The 17,408-nt window shown below is 48.8% G+C and overlaps 1 protein-coding gene across 2 annotated transcripts in view; it reads right to left on the bottom strand.

Moving 5' to 3' along the window:
• Positions 1–17,408, bottom strand: part of Tead4 (TEA domain transcription factor 4) — a 74,777-nt gene that overhangs the window by 52,192 nt on the left and 5,177 nt on the right. Inside the window, exon 1 of one of the 2 annotated variants that reach the window (XM_035449074.1) lies at positions 2,146–2,248. The exons of the other annotated variant lie outside the window; for it this stretch is intronic. Coding sequence (XP_035304965.1) covers positions 2,146–2,245 — 100 coding nt within the window. The 5' untranslated portion in view covers positions 2,246–2,248. Of the gene's footprint in view, positions 1–2,145; positions 2,249–17,408 lie in introns of those variants that run through there. 2 annotated transcript variants of the gene reach the window in all.

The following is a 17,408-nucleotide window of genomic DNA, read 5'->3' as shown; positions in this document are numbered from 1 at the left end:
GATTAATTAACCTTCTAATGCATAATGCCCCATTAATTTTGGTGTTGGACTTCATTTTCTCCGTGGGCCTAACATAAGCACAGCTCATACACTCTGAGCTGGGCCTAGGGCAACATGAAGAGGAGGGCTAGCCCCGTATCACCTTTCATGATGGCCCCACCCCCACCACGTGCCAGAGGAGGTAGTCTTTGGGCCCTGCCTCTCTTCAACATTGCCCTTCCCTACACTGCAAAGTTGGGACCAAGACAGCCCAGAAGAACAGGCCTGGGCGAACTAGAGACCATCTGTGCCAGACTGCCCCATGGGAGAGGTTTTCTGAGGACCTGCACTCCATGTTCCCAAGATTGGGACTGTCCCAGAGAAAGTGGGGCAGCAGGTCACACAAGGCCCTAGGACATGGGATTCATTACTGCAGTGAGCTGTCCCTGGCCCTGTGTGGCTGTGGTGCTCCTGGTCCCTGGTCGTGACTGGCTGGCCACTCCTACCCTTCCTTACTAGGCAAACTGCCCACACAAGCCTGCCCTGTGGCCAGAAAAATGGGGTAAGTCAGCCTCAGCTCAGAGATGTTCCTCCTGCTCCTCCCCCAAGTGACCCTCCAGGGGAGTGGTGGGGTGGGAAACAGATGGCACCGCTGCCCAGACCATGTGCTATGGCCAGAGATATAAAAATAATCCCTGACTTGGCTCTCAGGCCCAGCCTGGAGGCTTCTAGCTCTCTCTGCCCCACCCAAAAGCCACCAGATGTCCTACTTGAGACAACCAGGCCCAAAGAACACTGCACTCTACACCAAGGCCCACAGGTGCTGGCCGTAGGGGACATTTGAGAAGATTCAGGAACTGGGATTGTGTCTGGATCTTCCTAAGGCTCAGAACCCTACGCTCTTCCAGAAACAGAAGAGTGAAGATCCGCAAGTGATTCACAGAGAAGCCACGGCTGCGGGGCACCGTTTGGGTAGAGAGGAGTGTGGCTTGACTGAGAAGGCAACCAAATCCGACTGCTGGGGGCTGGGGTTGCAGCTGTGCCGTAGAACATTTGCCAGCCCAGCCCTCGGACCCTGAGACCTCTCGGTGTCTGGTCCATCTCCCACACAACCTCACTCCCCCAGCCACCAAAGCACACAGTACACAATGTTGCTGTGACAGGCTGGGCCTAGGCTGTCTCACTTGAGCTTGCCTGTTCCCCCAACTGGAGAACACGATTATCACCCAGACATTAGTGTCTGTCCTGTTGCTGGATGGGTGCAGGTAGGAACGCAGGCAGGCAGGCAGCATTACCGTTAATGAGTTGACGCTGCCAAAGGCTCCCTTTGTTTCAGGCCAGGACAAATAACACTACTATTTCACAACAGAGATGTTCTTCCACATACAATGGGATACCATTCTGGTAAACTTACTAGTCAGTTAATAATACCCTAATGCAGAAGGGAAAGGTGATGCATGCCTGTATCTGAGATTCCAGACGCTGAGGCAGGAGGATCATGAGATTGAGAGCATTTCAGTAACCTTCATACTGACTTCCACAGTGGCTGCGACAAGCTCCGCTTCTACCAACAGTGAAGAGCCGTTCCCATGTCCACACCCTCACCAGCACCTACAGTCCTCTGACTTTTGGATGACAGCCTTTCTGAGTGGGGTGAGACGCACTCTCAAAGCAGTTTTAATTTCTATTTCCCTGGTAGTTACTGACATAAAACATTTTTCTCAGATTTTATGTTATGTCTAGCAGTGTTATGCCTGGATGTATGGTATGTGTATAACATGTGTGTCCGGTCCCTGCAAAGGTCAGAAAAGGATGGTGGAGCCACAGAACCAGAATAACAGGTGGTTGTGAGCTGCCATGTGGGTGTCAGGAACTGAACCCAGACCCTCGGCAAGAGCGGCCAGTGCTCTTAACTGCTGAGCCACCTCTCCAGTCCTTCAATGGGATATGCTGTTTTTTAAACTAGAGTACTGACATTAGGGTTTCACTGTGTAGCCCTGGCTAGCCTAAAACTCTCTATGTAGATCAGGCTGGCCTCAAACGCATAATGATCTTCTTGCCTTGATGCCCAACGGCTGGCTAAATGAAAGGCTTGCGCCTGTGCACTCTGCCGACATACTTTTACACTATGGCTCTGTATATCCCATGAAATATACTTTTAATTACCTGCGTCAAAGCAATGCTGGCAACCCCATGACCATGTGGCTGGTTGGGCACTCTGGCTCACTGCTGCTGCCCCACACGGCAAAAACATACTGTTTATCATTAGCTGGGAAAACAGTAAAATTTCTACTGAATGTGCATCACTTCCACACTGTAATACAGAAAGATCACAAGTTGACCTTCGTACACTGGGAGCTGTCTGTGCAGATAACTCATGGGGATGTCAATATGTCATCTGTAACCAACTCCCACGGTCCCCAATCCAAACAGGACGTGATAGAAATTGAAACTCAAAATGTTTACAAGACATGCCTGGTGTTACACAGAAATGACGAAAGAAGTCGGGCCACTCTGAACACAAGGACAGAAACGGTTCCCTCTCCAGGCACTGACTCTAAGAGCTTTGGAGGTGTAGGTCAAAGGTCCAGTCTCACCAAGACCACCCTCATTGCCTGTGGGCTGTGATATTGGTTGGTGACTAGAACAGCCTCTGCATTGCAGTGACCGACCTGTGACTGAAGCTAGGAGGGAAAAGAAAACCTGAGGTTTCCTTCCGGGAGATCCACCCTAACCTAAGGACATATGAGGTGACACAGTGGCTACAGTCATTCACGGTGGGGACAAGTTGGGAATCCCCTTCAGCACAGGGATTCTCCAGGCTGGCAGAACTCCCAATGTGGTTTGATGACCCAGAAAAGAGATAACAAATCTGAACCCCAGATACTCTGCCCTGATCTAATCCTGCTGTGGCCACAGAGACACTGTTTAGGACAGGCCTGGCCCCACCTAGTACAATGGCTCCTGGCTATGACCTAGCCCTGGCTATTCCTACCAGACTGGGCTGTAGAGAGACTGAGCCCACGCCACAGTCCACACTCACCCACAGGTATGACAAAAACTATAAAGCACAAGGACAAGAAGGCCCTGGAAACATCCAAAGAGCAGGGTAGGGAGGGGCTATGAGCCCGCCCTACTCTGACCTCATCTCCAAAAGGAAAGAAAATTAGGCAACGCATGCTGACTCACACCTGTAATTCCAGCACTCTGGAGGCAGAGGCAGGAAGATCACAAGTTCAAAGCCAGCCTGGGGCTACGTAGTGTGTTCCAGGTCACCCACAGATACAGAGTGAGACCATGTCTCATAAGTAAACAAACAAATAAATAATTGGCTGGGCATTAGTGGCAAATGTCTTTAATCCCAACATTCAGATGACAGATGCAGGTGGATCTCTGTGAGTTCAAGGCCAGCCTGGTCTACAAAGAGAGGTCCAGGAAAGCCAAAGCTACATGCAGAGAAACCCTGTCTTGGAAAAAAAAATAAAAAATTAACCAACATAGTGATGAGTGGTGCAGGTTGGTAACCCCAGCACTGAGGAAGCTGAAGCAGGAGCGCTGCCACAGGTTCAAAAGCAGGGTAGGCTACGGTATAAGATCCAATCCACCACCACCCCAAAACAGGCTGATGGCATGCCCACCTGGCACCTAGCATGCACAAGGCTCTAGAATCAGTCCACCCCTTTCAGGAGGGAGGGAAGAAAGAGGGGAGAGAAAATCCAGGCTTGTTTCAGACCCAACTCCACAACCCAGGTCTCCTCTTCCCCCTCCTCCTCCTCTTTCTCTTCCTCCTCTTCCTCCTCCTCCTCCTCTTCCTCTTCCCCCTCCTCCTCCTCCTCCTCTTCCTCCTCCTCCTCCTCCTCCTCCTCCTCTTCCTCCTCCTCTTCCTCCTCCTCCTCCTCTTCCTCCTCCTCTCCGAATCCCAGCTTCATCCAGGGTGCTTCCCTGCTCAGGGAAGGCCTGTCCTAATTTAACTCCTGCCAGCAGTCAATCAACACACCTCATGACTATTCGTCACCGAAGCCAGGCTAAGGTGGAAGGTGGTAGGTGTCTCGGTGTGACACACACAGGCTCATGCCCTCGGCCCTGACTCCAGCTCGTAGCACACACTAACACACCACCTGATGGTCTCCCTTGGCTTTGGCAGGTGCTGCCACCTTTTGCCCTCATGTTCAGCAATACCTCAGGAGGAGGGAGGGCCAGGGAGGAGGCAGTCTAGATGAGAGGAGAGCAGGGCCGGGTTAGAGAGTGACTGCCTCCCCAGCATCCCCCCAAGACTCTGTTCCCGGTACACATGGCAGAGGAGCCTGAAGAACTGGTTGTCTGCATATGGTGCCTAGGACACTGAGGGACACATTCTGTCCTGAGAGCGAATGACCTTTAACACTGACACTACAGGGAACAGCTTCCAAGACCCACTCTGTGCCAGGCTCCGGACTAGACACTTTGGCTACATCTTCCCTCCCCTCCCATCTGAGCTAGTAAGGCCCAGCCCATTTCACAGCTGAAGAAACTGAGGCACTTGGTGGTGCATTGCTACGCCCAAGTCCCACAGCCAATGAGTGACTGGCTCAGTCTGCAGGCTCTCCATGCTCTTCCCCCACAGCAAGTCACCCAGCTTTTATTGTGTGACCAGTAAAGGGGACAAGGTCTGACCACAGCAGGAGGGACATAAATCAGATGTGAGAAGGGTGACCGGCTGAGGGAGTTAGACAAGTGTCTGTGCACTGTGAGCTGTCCTGGTCTTTCTCATTGTGACTGAATTTTCGTCAAGAAAAGCTATGCCGGGTTGTGAACAAAAAAACTCCTGGACCGGGTGGTGGTGGCTCACACTTTTAGTCCCAGCACTCAGAAGACAGAGGCAGGATCTCTGTGAGTTCAAGACCAGCCTGGTCCTCAAGAGCTAGTTCCAGGATAGGCTCCAAAGCTACACAGAGAAACCCTGTCTAGAAAAAACCAAAAAATAAAGAAAAAAGTAAGTGGTGTGAGCATATACTGCATGGCAGGCACTGGCGACAAAGCCAAGTGAGACGTGATCCTGCCTGCAATGTCCTTCTGTCAGATGTGTACAAGGGGGAGGAGAACACCTGTTATCTCCAGCATCACTGAGGGACCAGAGCACCTATAGATTCTGGTACCCTCTAGGACATGGCTCCAGAAAGAGGATGCCAAATTTTCTGAAGCTATGTCTCAAGTATGGGATGGCAGTGAATTTCTATAACTGACGCATGGCCTCCCACATATTTTAAATCATCTCGTTCTGTGGCCTTGAATTTGCACTATGCCTGCCTCAGCCTCCTCAATGCCAGCATTATAGGCATGAGCCACCAAGCCCCACTGACTTCACTATTCAAGGTGGACCCTCAGCTCAGCAAGTAAAAGGACTTGCAACCAAGCATAAGGACCTGAATTCAATCCTTGGGGTCAACAGAGCAAGAGGGAAAGAATCAACTTCTGCCAAGCTGTCTTCTGACTCCACAGGACACACACACACATACACACATACACACACACACACACACACACACACACACACACACACACACACACACACACAGAGTTATTTAGCCGAATATTTCAATGAACTAGCAGAGTTGAATGAAAAAAATCAAACTCTGTTAACATTTGATAATTGACAGAAAACAGGGAAATTACGTGTAAGTCATTACTTATGTAGGAAAGAAAGAAACAAGCTATTATACATACACACACAGAGGAAATATTCCCGCCAGGCATTGGTGGCGCATGCCTTTAATCCCAGCACTCGGGAGGCAGAGGCAGGCGGATCTCTGTGAGTTCAAGACCAGCTTGGTCTACTAGAGCTAGTTCCAGGACAGCCTCCAAAGCCACAGGGAAACCCTGTCTCGAAAAACAAAACAAACAAACAAAAATGGAAATATTCTCTGTAAAGCACAAAAATATTTACATTCCACCACCAGGCACAGTGGTGCACACCTGGAACTGCCAAAGGCAGAAGGACTGCCGAAAGTTTGAGGCCAGCCTAGCTTACACACCAACTTTCAAGCTGGCCAGGGATATAGTGAAGTCTAATCTCTATTAAATCAATGAAAAACTCAAATGGATTAAACAATTGTGTGTATGTATGTGTATGCATGTGTGTGTGTGTGTGTGTGTATGTGTATGCATATGTGTGTGTGTGTGTGTGTGTGTATGCATGTGTGTGTGTGTGTGTGTGTGATAACATTCTATCTTCTATAAACTTCTTTTGCTTCACTGTTTCTATTTATTTTTCACTTTTCATAACTGAGCTACTATGCATAACATCACACCAATTAACCCTCCGCTTGATACTAAGTGATTCTTACTAAAAGCAAATTGAACAGCCTCGGGCAAAGAACTGTCCGTTCCCAAGCACAGGAGGCTGCAATGTGCCTGAGGGAGAAAACACGTGTGCTAGATGAGCTTCCTGCAGGCCTGGGTTCTGGTGCTACTGTGAGCCCAGGGTTAATGAATCAACAATGCAGATTAAGCAAGGTGTCTTGGGACGGAAGCACCCACAAAACAAGCCTATAAATTAATTGGCTGACAAAAATCTTGTGACCAGAGGCTTGCATGAAAGCAGCCCAGTGTTTCTCCTGTGAGTAATGGCTCGGTGTTTGTTAATTCAGTGACTTTATAGGACATGATTACCATGAAAAACACCAGTGGACCAGCTGGGCGTGGCAGGAGGAGGCTGTAATCCCAGTACTCCTGAAGCCCAGAAAGGCATCAAGTTTATGGCCAGCCTGGACCAAGTTGTGAGGCCTTGCCTCAAAGAACAAACAAACCAGAAGGCTTGGCTGTACCCAGCGAGAATAACATGAGCATAGGTAAACTGCTGTTCTCGGGAAGGTAGAGTCGGGCTCAAGGCCCTGAGAGTACCACAGCTAGTGTGCTAGGTGAGCTTCCTGCATAAAGATTCCAGAATAGTTCAAAGGCAGCAACAGCCCAGGTGTCCATCCATAAACAAAATGTGGTACATCCACACAATGGGAATTGTGTCAGGAAAAAGTCAGGAAAAAGCAATAGAGTTTATACACACCCCAACATGGATGAACCCAGGCAAGCACTGAACTTGTGATCCTCCTGCCTCAGTCTCTGGAGTAGCTGGGACTACAAATCTGCATCACCAGGCCTGTCATGTCTCACCATAAGGACTGTTTGAGTCACAGTCTTGCTATATGTAGTGTAGTCCAGGCTGGCCTCAAGCCTATAGTGCTTTGGCCTCAGCCTTCACACTCCAGTGTTAGCATCACAGACATATGCCACCAATGTCTCTATTCCTGAACATTTAAAAGTCATTAAAAATCCAGGCAAGGTGGCACACACCTTTAATACCAGAAGGCAGAGGCAGGATACCCATGAGTTTAAGGTCAGCCTGGTCTACATAGCAAATTCAAAGTCACCCATGGCTACATAGTGAGACCCTGAAGGGGGAAAAAAAAGGACAAGAAGAAAAAAAGATGTGACCAAGAAGTCACTTCAAGGGACCTGGTCCAAAGTTCAGGTGACAAAGAAAAGCAGCCTGTTTGTACTTGGAAATGAAGATTGATCAAAGTTTCCTGCCGGCCGTGGGTAGATGAGTTCCTGGAGAATAGAGGAAGGAGCGGGGAAAGAAAACAGTCCAGCAAAGTGGACTGGCTTGGGCCAGGCCAGCTACTCAGCCAGAAAAAACTGACCCCAGTGTGACTTTCAAAAGGTCAGGCTGCAGAGGAGAAGGGGCCTTCTAGAATGTGGATGTTCCTCTCTCTCTCTCTCTCTCTCTCTCTCTCTCTCTCTCTCTCTCTCTCTCTCTCTCTGTGTGTGTGTGTGTGTGTGTGTGTGTGTGTGTGTGTGTGTGTGTGTGTGTATGTGTGTGTGTGTCAAGACTTGGGCTGGTATGCGGCTCAGTGGATCAGCACCTGCCTTTCATGAAGCCCCAGTCTCCACCCCCAGCAATGAAGAGATATAATCAAACCAAACCTAGGTGTCCCTGTGTCTAAAGTCACCACTGGAATATTTACTTGGCCCTCATGCTGGCTTTGATTAGAATCTAGCATCCATAAAGAAGCTTCCAGAGTTTAAGACTATTTCTTACCAGCTATGTGGCTGCTCAGCTCCTTGAATGCCTACATGCCTAGTGTGTGCCAGACACTGAGTTTGAACCTTAGCACCAAAGACCAGATGTGGTGGCTTATGCCTGTAATCCCAGCACACTGGGTGCTGAAACAGAAAGAGCAACCCAAACTTAAGACCAATCTGGGTTACACACTGATATGTTCCGGGCCAGCCTGGGCTACCATGTGGGACTGTATCTCAAAAAGAAACAAAAAGAAACAGACTTGCCCGGCCTAGGCTGTAGCTCAGCGGTAGAGTGTTTGCCTGGTAGAGTGCACCCTTCCTTGGCACCCAGTGCGAAGACCCTGCTCACTGCTACCCAGGACAATGACCACGCCTTGCTCTTGAAAGGCTGAGAACTCAGGAGGCAGCAGTGAGCACCCCTAAGCTTAGAGGGGAGATACATTGGAACAAAAGAGCCTGACAGGGCAGAGGCAGAGGAGTCGTGGGGCAGATTCAATCCTTACAGGATCTCTCTGAAGTTCATGTTCATCCAAAACATAACCAGTGTTATGATAATGTGCGTGGGAAACCTTGATGAATTCCATGACAGGCGAGGCTGACCCAGGCAGAGGATAAACATGCCAGGCAGACAGAGCTTACGTGAGAAGTTTTATTAGAAAGAGAAAGGGTGTAAGGAAAGAAAAGAGGTAAAGAGACACAGAGACAGAGAGGACAGAAAAGAGGGAGACAGGAAAAGCCCTGTCTGCCCTAGGGGAACAGCAGGAAAGAGAGCAGGGGAAGAGAACATAAGTTGGCGGGGGGGGGGGGGGGGGGGGGGGGGGGGGGGGGCTGTCTTTTAAAGGGGTCCTTTGCATCTGCGTGCAGACTAGTAGTCATGGTACCCTGGGCTGACCAGAGTGCTTACTGCCTGAGTGCATTCTGCCAGGTGACAGGGGCTGGTCAGCATAATGCCTGAATCCTTATACCCAGGAGGCCAGTGATGAGGATTTGATTGACACATGTGTGCTAGGCTGCTGGCAGTCCCAGCTACTCAGAGGCAAGGTTCGAGGTGGAGGCCCGAGTCTCTAAAACAAACAAGCCAATAAACAAACAAATACCTCAGAACCTGGCGGCCCAGCATAAGGAGGGCTGTTGACTTTGAGGTTCCAGTCACTGTACAGGGAGGGACCAAGGTGGGGGAGGCTGTGTGTGGATCAGGAGGAATGAAAGGGAGATAAGTCAGTGGGCGGGGAGGCGATGAGGGCAGGAAGTTAGGGAGGAGCCTCACATAGGAGAGGTGGGAAGGGAAGCTCCCAGACCCAGAGAAATGGAGGGAGATAAGAGTCCTAAGAGACAATCGGGCCCCAAACTCTGCCTCAGTGAGGCTGGCTAAGAGAGGACACGGTGCTCAGATTAGTATCCCATTCTTTCTGCTTGTTGGAACTTGGGGAGCCTGACCCCAGCTAGCCTTTCCCAACAGCTGAGCTGTGGGTGTCTGCAGACCTGTCTCTAACACCTCCAGGAAGTGGGTCACAGCAACTGGTTTCCACAACCCTCCACCCTGTCTGAGGCCCCACAGCGGGTAATGAAACCATGGTGAAACATGGTTTTACGCCCCTGGGAACAGATTATGGAAGAAAAAAGAAATTAGGCTCAAGCTCAGGTTTGCTGTAGACTACTTGGAACCTCTAGAAGCAGACACTTGCCCTCTTTGAACTTCAGTGGCCCCATGGCAAGACAGTGGAATGTTATTCAGTGATGAAAAAGGCATTTGCTATCATGCCATGGAAAGGTATTTGTAACGTCAAGTGAAGGAAGAGTCTGAAAGGTCAAGTCTCTGTGATCTCAACTATTCTTCTAGAAAAGACAAAACTCAGAGGCTGGAGAGACACAGCTCTGTGGATGACAACATCTGCTGTGCAAACACGAGGACTTAAGAGTTTGGATTCCAACATCCATGTACAGCCACACACCTTCACCTCCCAGTGCTAGAAGAGAGGTGAAGATAGGCAGACATAGGGCTTCCGGCCACCAGTCTATCACCAGGTTCAGAAAGACCCTATCTCAAGGGAATAAAGTGGAACATCACAGGGCTACACACAACATTCTTTTTTCTGGTACCCACTACACAGAAAGAGTGAGGAAGAGGGGGAAAAAAACTTCTTGGGTTAATAGAGAGGTCAGAGGTTATCTGGGGTTGGAAGAAAAGATGTAACAGATTTTTTTTTTAGGGCAGTGGAGCCATTCTGTATGATACAGCCATGGAGAGTACACACCACTTTGCCGGTATCAGAGCCCAGTGTGAGCCCGTCTGTGAACTACAAGCTGACAAACTGCTAACACCGACTATAACACTCAGTTATAACACAGACATCACACCAACTTGAGATACTACTAATCAAAGAAACTGAGGGAAGATATACGAAAATATACAAATCAAGGAACTCCATATTTCCTCCTGGATTCTTCTATAAACTCCATACTGATACATACCTAAGATATCTGTGTGTGTGTGTGTGTGTGTGTGTGTGTGTGTGTGTGTGTGTGTGTGTGTGTGTGTGTGTGCATAAGTGCAGGAGCTCTCAGAGGGTGTCAGGGCCCCTGGAGCTGGAGTTAAGAAGGAATTGTGAGCTACCTGGGAAATGAACTCAGGTCCTCTGCAAAAGCAATGTACAATGTTAACCATGGAGTCATCTCTCCAGCCCCCCAAACTGCTATTTACGTCTACTTACTAAGTGTGGTGGCACACACATTTAACCCTAGCATTCAAGAGTCAGGCAGGGTGATCTTTGTGAGACTGAGATCAGTCTGGTCAGTTCCAGGCCAAACACAGCTACAAAGTAAAGAAAAAAAAAAAATCTAGATGGCTCAGTGGGTAAAGGCACCTGCTGCCAACCCTAACAATGTGAGTTTGATCTCCAGGGCTCATGAAGTGGAAGGAGAGAGTGGACCCTTGGAAACTGTCCTCTCATTTCCGTCCACGTGTGTGCTGTGGCATTCTCTCTTCCTCTCCCTCTTACACACATACACATACACACACACACACTACATAAAAATGTAATTTTTTAAAAAAATTTGGAACAAGGGGCTGGAGAGATGGCTCAGAGGTTAAGAGCACTGGCTGCTCTTCCAGAGGTCCTGAGTTCAATTCCCAGCAACCACATGGTGGCTCACAACCATCCGTTATGAGATCTGGTGCCCTCTTCTGGTGTGCAGATATACATGGAAGCAGAATGTTGCATACATAATAAATAAATAAAATCTTTAAATAAATAAATAAAACCTTAAAAAAAGTTTTAAAAAAATTGGAACAAGGAAGACTTAACTCTTAAATTCTTTCCTAGGAACCTTTCTTCAGACTTCCATACTAAAGCAAAAGTGATGAGAGTCCTTAACAGGCCCAAAGCAGAACAGCTGATTTTACCTGAAACAGGCCTGCCCCAGGAAAGTGCAGCTTGACACAGGAGAGCTCCCTACTGGAGTCTTTGCCAGACAGGCCCTAGAGGTAACCATGGTAATCCCATCAGGTGGCAGTCCCCTAGGGCAGATAGAGCACACCTAAGGCTTATTTCCCTCTTAGGGCTGGGCTGGCTCTCAACGATTCTCCCAGGGACACAGGGTTACCCTTGTCCAACCAGGACCTGAGGCTAAACCCAAACCAGGAACTGGAGTTCTGCGCCTCACTGAGTTCAAGGCCTTTATCCTCTCTGGAGAAGGAATGAATGCTCTACCACGTGAACAGAGCCATGATCCCAGAACACTGGAGGGCAAGGGTATGGCCAAGCTCTGGGAAGAGGCAGGAGGCAGCATCCACCTGGCCTTGGTCATTTTCCAAAGAAATGTCTCAGAGCCACAGAGATAGGGATGAGGGTGACACTCTAGACTGAGGTCACCAAAGCAGAGGATCCACCCTGACCCAGAAAACTCACCCCACTGAGTCCCTCTGGCTCAACCACACACCCAGCACCCCTGAAGGCCTGCCAACCACCCCACCTCCCATTCCAGAACACATGGTCATTCAGTTTGGAAACAAGGCCATGTAAATGGCTGAGGTGCTGGCTGGGGCAATAGCCATTGTTCTTTCCTGGGTGGAGACAGCCTAGCTTGACCCACCATGCATGAAGGAGAACCAGATACCACTGGCAAGCCAGAGAGGATGCCCACCTGAGCCCCTTTACTCTGAGGTGGGCTCCACAGCAGGGGGGGCAGGACACAGTGTGGGGAGGGAGCGGGGAGGGAACGGGACACTGCTCTACTTCTTCCCCGTAGACCACTCTCTGGGTTCCCCACTCCTCAGCCTGGGTCCCACCTTTGCCCTTGAAGACAGGCTCATATCACTTCCAGAGGCCCTCACACCAGTTACCTTCCTTTGGGGATCTTTTTCTTGAAATGGTGTCTCACACGTGCACTTAGGAAGCTGAACCAGGAGAACTGCTGTTAGTTCAAGAGCAGCCTGAAACCGGAAGGTGGTGGTGCACGCCTTTAATCCCAGCACTCTGGAGGCAGAGAGAGGTGGATCTTTGAGTTCAAGGACAGCCAGGGCTACACAGAGAAACCCTGTCTTGAAAAAAAGAAGAAGAAGAAGGAGGAGGAGGAGGAGGAAAAGGAGGAGGAGGAGGAGGGGGAGGAGGGAGGAGGAGGAGGAGGAGGAGGAGGAGGAAAGAAAGAAACAAAGAAAGAAGCAGTGTCTCAAGGCATTCAACATGTCTATCTGTTACAAAAGACCCAGCCATCCTATTCCTAAGTATTAATACAATAAAAACAAAAAGCCTGTGTTCACACAGAAACAGAAAATGCATGCTAAGAGCAGTTTTATTCACAACTAGCTGTAAAACACAAGATGATTAAACACACTGTGGTACATCCATTTACAGTAATGGAGCACTACTCAGTACTAAAGAGGAGCAAACTGAAGGTAATCAAACGTAGCAGTCTGGATAGCTAGCAAAGGTATTACAGCAAGTTAAGGAAGTCAGACCCAAAAAGACACACAACTGTATGATTCGTTTTGCATGACTTTCTTTTTTTTTGTCTAGACAGGGATTTTCTGTGTTGTAGCTTTGGCTGTCCTGGAACTTGCTCTGTAGACCAGGCTGGCCTCGAACTCTCAGAGATCCATTTGTCTTGCCTCCCAGAGTGCTAGGATTAAAGGCGTGCACCACCATTGCTTTCTTGAAATGGCAAAAATCACCGGACTAGAGAACAGATTATTGGTGTTGCTGAGAGATGAGCATGGGGGAGGGGAGAAATGAAGAAATATGGGGAAGATGAAACTGTCTTGTACCTTAATTGTGATGTGCACATACAACTCCATACATTTGTCCAAAACAAAAACAAAAACCATAAACTGTTACACCATAAAGAACATTTTGTTGATATAGATTTAATGTAATCCCTGGGCAGAACTCAGTGGTAACCTGCCTATCTAGCATTGTAGAGGTCAGTCGCCAATCACACACACACACACACACACACACACACACACACACACACACCTCCATCCTGCCTGATGTGTGCAGCTCAAATCTACCTCTCTTATAACCACATGATAACAGTCCTCATGCAATATTTCAGCCTACACGGATGTTTCTTCCTCCTGCGTCCCCCTCTCCTGCACACACTGTCACAGCCCTCCCTATTCTCAAAGCTTCTCCTTCATCTCCTCCAAGAAGCCTTCGTCGGCATTCATCAGAACGAGTCACTTGAGCTCTAAACACTCTCTTCATCTTGAAGGTTGTCATTAATTACCCCCTGCAGCCAATGAGAATAGGGCCAGCCACCAGGCCTTCCATTCACATTTACCCCCAAATGAGCACACAGAAGGGTTGGCTAAGGGCTGCAGTCAGAAGGGGGTGGGGGGCTGCAGTGTTTTCTAGGCGTGCAGGAAGCTATACAGTGTCTTCTTGTATCAGTAGCACCTCGACGGCTTACGGTCCACCGCCTGTCACACACGAGGTCACAAGTTTATGAAGGGACATTTCTGAGGATCTCTGCTCATTTCCTGCACACAGGCAGAGTTCTCAGGCCTGGCAGACACACCCTGGGGACTGGAGACTGTCCCATCACCTCAGAGCTGCCATTTCTCACTTGCAGCCACAAGCAATGGTGTCCTTCATCTGACGTCCATTTCACAAAGCAGAACCACAAGGGCACAGGCCCCACCTGCCAGGACTCCCCAGGCCACTCCACAGTCGGACTCTTCCAAACATATCACCAGCCCCTCCTTAAAAATTCCAACGTGTCTAGTTTTTAAGGACCACCTATAAGTCATTTATTTGACAAACACTTACATGGTGCTTAGGAGGAGCTGGGCAAGGACCAAAGCACTTTAAATATTACCTCATTTAATCTTCACAACAACACTGTGAAATTGCTACTAACTTCTTTCTTCCTTTCTTTGGCTGAGACAGGGTCTCATGCAGCTATAGCTGCCTTGAATTCTGAGGTTCTCCTGACTCAGCCAGCCATCCAGAGTGCTGGAATTACAGGCTTGTGCCACTAAATATGATCTTCTCTCTTTCTTTTTTTTTGTTTTTTTTGTTTTTTGGGTTTTTGTTTTGTTTTGTTTTGTATTTCCAGACAGGGTTTCTCTGTGGCTTTGGAGGCAGTCCTGGAACTAGCTCTTGTAGACCAGGCTGGTCTTGAACTCACAGAGATCCGCCTGCCTCTGCCTCCTGAGTACTGGTACTAAAGGCGTGCGCCACCACTGCCCGGCTGAATATGGGTTTCTATGAACATTTTTACCTTCATTCTGCAGAGGGGAAACTGGGGTACACCACACAGGTTAATAACCTGCCCTAGAAAAACCCTTCTGGCCAGGCAGTAGTGGTGCACGCTTTTAATCTCAGCACTTGGGAGGGAAAGGCTGATGAATCTCTAGGAGTTCGAGGCCAGCCTGGTCTACAGGTCTAATTGCAGGACAACCAGGACTACATAGAGAAGTCCTGTCTCAAAAAGAAAGAGGAGAGACAGACAGACAGACAGACAGACAGACAGACCAACCGACCATGACCATCCTGGGTGGACAGGACAGGGGCTCAGACTCAAGCAGGCTCTCTGGAAAGCTATGCTATCCAAACAGTACCACCAGCCCCAGGCAGCGAGTACCACTAAGATGAGATGTGGCTAATCTGAATTTCGATGCACCATTAAGTGTAACTTTTAGTACTCTATGAATAACACCAACTAAGTCATTCACCTTTTTACTTTTTCTCCCAGTACTCGAGACTGAACTCAGGGCCTTACATATGTAAGGGAAATTCTCTACCACTGACAGACCTTTCCCCATCCATTACATGTTAAAATCTAACAGTAAGTCGAAACATATTATAAAATGTTAGGGGACACTAAGGATGTGGCATAGAGCTTTTTATTTTTGACATATAATTTTAAAATATATTTTTTTAGATTTTATTTATCTATTATGTATACAACATTCTGCTTCCATGTATATCTGCACAGCAGAAGAGGGCACCAGATCTCACAATGGATGGTTGTAAGCCACCATGTGGTTGCTGGGAATTGAACTCAGGACCTCTGGAAGAGCAGTCGGTGCTCCCAACCTCTGAGCCATCTCTCCAGCCCTAAAATATTTTTTGATGTTATGCGTGTGATTGTCTTGTCTGCATGTATGTGTTTGCACTTATGGATGTGCTTGGTGCCTGCAGAGGTCAACAGAGGACACTGGATCCCCGGAACTGGACTTACAGAGTGTGGGCTGCCCAACTGACAAGGGAGCTGGGAACTGAACCTGGGCTCTTTGCAAGAGCAGTAAATGCTCTTATCAGCTACACCATCCCTCCAGCCCCAAGTTTAGTTGTTTGTTGACTTTGAGAGAAGGTCTCACTATAAAGCCCTTGGAAGGCCTGGAACTCCTTATAGAGACACGTTAGCTTCATAGAGATCTATCTGCCTTTGCCCCAAGTACTGGAACTAAAGATGTGTGCCACCACACCAAAAAATTACATTTTATTTTATATGTTTTCTGAGGGTGGGGCTGCACACATGCCACTTGCAGGAGTGTGGAGGCCAAGAATAATTTAGGGGAGTTGGTTCTCTCCTTCTGCCATGCGGGACCCAGGGACTGAACTCAGGCTGTCAGGCTTGGCAACTGCACCTTTACCTGTGAAGCCGTCTTTCCTGGCTAAACCCAAAGCTTTTCACATGCTAGGCAAGCTTTCTACCACTGACTCACTACCCTGGGCCCTCTATTTTTTTGATAGAGCCTCATACTATATAGCCTAAGCTGGCCTCATATTTACAATCCTCCTGTCTCAGCCTCAAGATGGAACCAGAGCCTTGAACACACTAACCAAATGTTCTACCACTGAGCCATTCCAGTCTTCTTAGATTTTATTTCTGTTGGGTAGTTCCCTCTCTGGCATCTGGACTAGTTCACCACTCTGGGGTCACCTTCCCCACACCTTAGCTTCAGGGCAGGACCAAGGTGTGGCCTGACTCTAAGGCAAAGATGGGGGGACCAGACAGCAACTGCCATACCCTCCTGTTCTCTTTCTTGACCAACCTGGACACTCCCCTCTCCCACCCTACCCTCCAGTTCGGAAGGCAGCTCTACCTCCCTCTAGTAGGGATATCTGGCGGGAAAGTCCCCCTAACATCACCAGTGGAACCTCTCAAGGCCCAGTACCACAGAAGGGCCGAAACAGAGGTACCCAGGTCATCCATCCAGTTTCTCAAGGAAGAGTGTAGAGACCTCCTCCACAACATACAACATCTACAGATGCCAAGATGGGACTCCAAGGGTTGAGGGACCACTGTGGACCACCCTCAACCCTGCTGTGGCCACAAAGAGGGGCTGCTTGCCTTCAGGAGTGAGGAGTGACAGCACCAAGGATCACATCTTCCAATCTCCCATCACCCTCAATTAAGACTCTCAAACCCTGGGCAGGTGTGGTAGCAAATGCCTGGAATTCCATCCAGCACTCCAGAAGCAGAGAAACAGGAATCCAGAGTTCCAGGCCACCTGGAACTTATGAGTCCAATAATGAGTTTGAGGCCAGCCTTAGTGAGACCAACTCAGAAAGAGAATCAAGGCCTGGAGTGACAACTCAGCAGTTAAGAGCACTGACTGCTCTTCCAAAGATGCAGAGATCAGGGTTTGATCACCAGCACCCACACCGGTTGGCTGGCAACCATCTATATAGCTCTAGTCCCAGGGGGTCCAACCCCCTCTTCTGGACTTTGAGGATACTGCACACACGTGGTACACAGACACACATGCAGGCAAACCACACATACGATAGCATTTTTTTTTTAATTTAGGAGAGGGGCTGGAGAGATGGCTCAGAGGTTAAGAGCACTGGCTGCTCTTCCAGAGGTCCTGAGTTCAATTCTCAGCAACCACATAGTGGCTCACAGCCATCCGTAATGAG

This window comes from Cricetulus griseus, chromosome 8 (genome assembly GCF_003668045.3).
Source record: "Cricetulus griseus strain 17A/GY chromosome 8, alternate assembly CriGri-PICRH-1.0, whole genome shotgun sequence".
Lineage (NCBI taxonomy): Eukaryota > Metazoa > Chordata > Mammalia > Rodentia > Cricetidae > Cricetulus > Cricetulus griseus.
The sequence above is the reverse complement of the archived record's forward strand: the minus strand, read 5'-3'. Positions and strand labels throughout refer to the sequence as shown.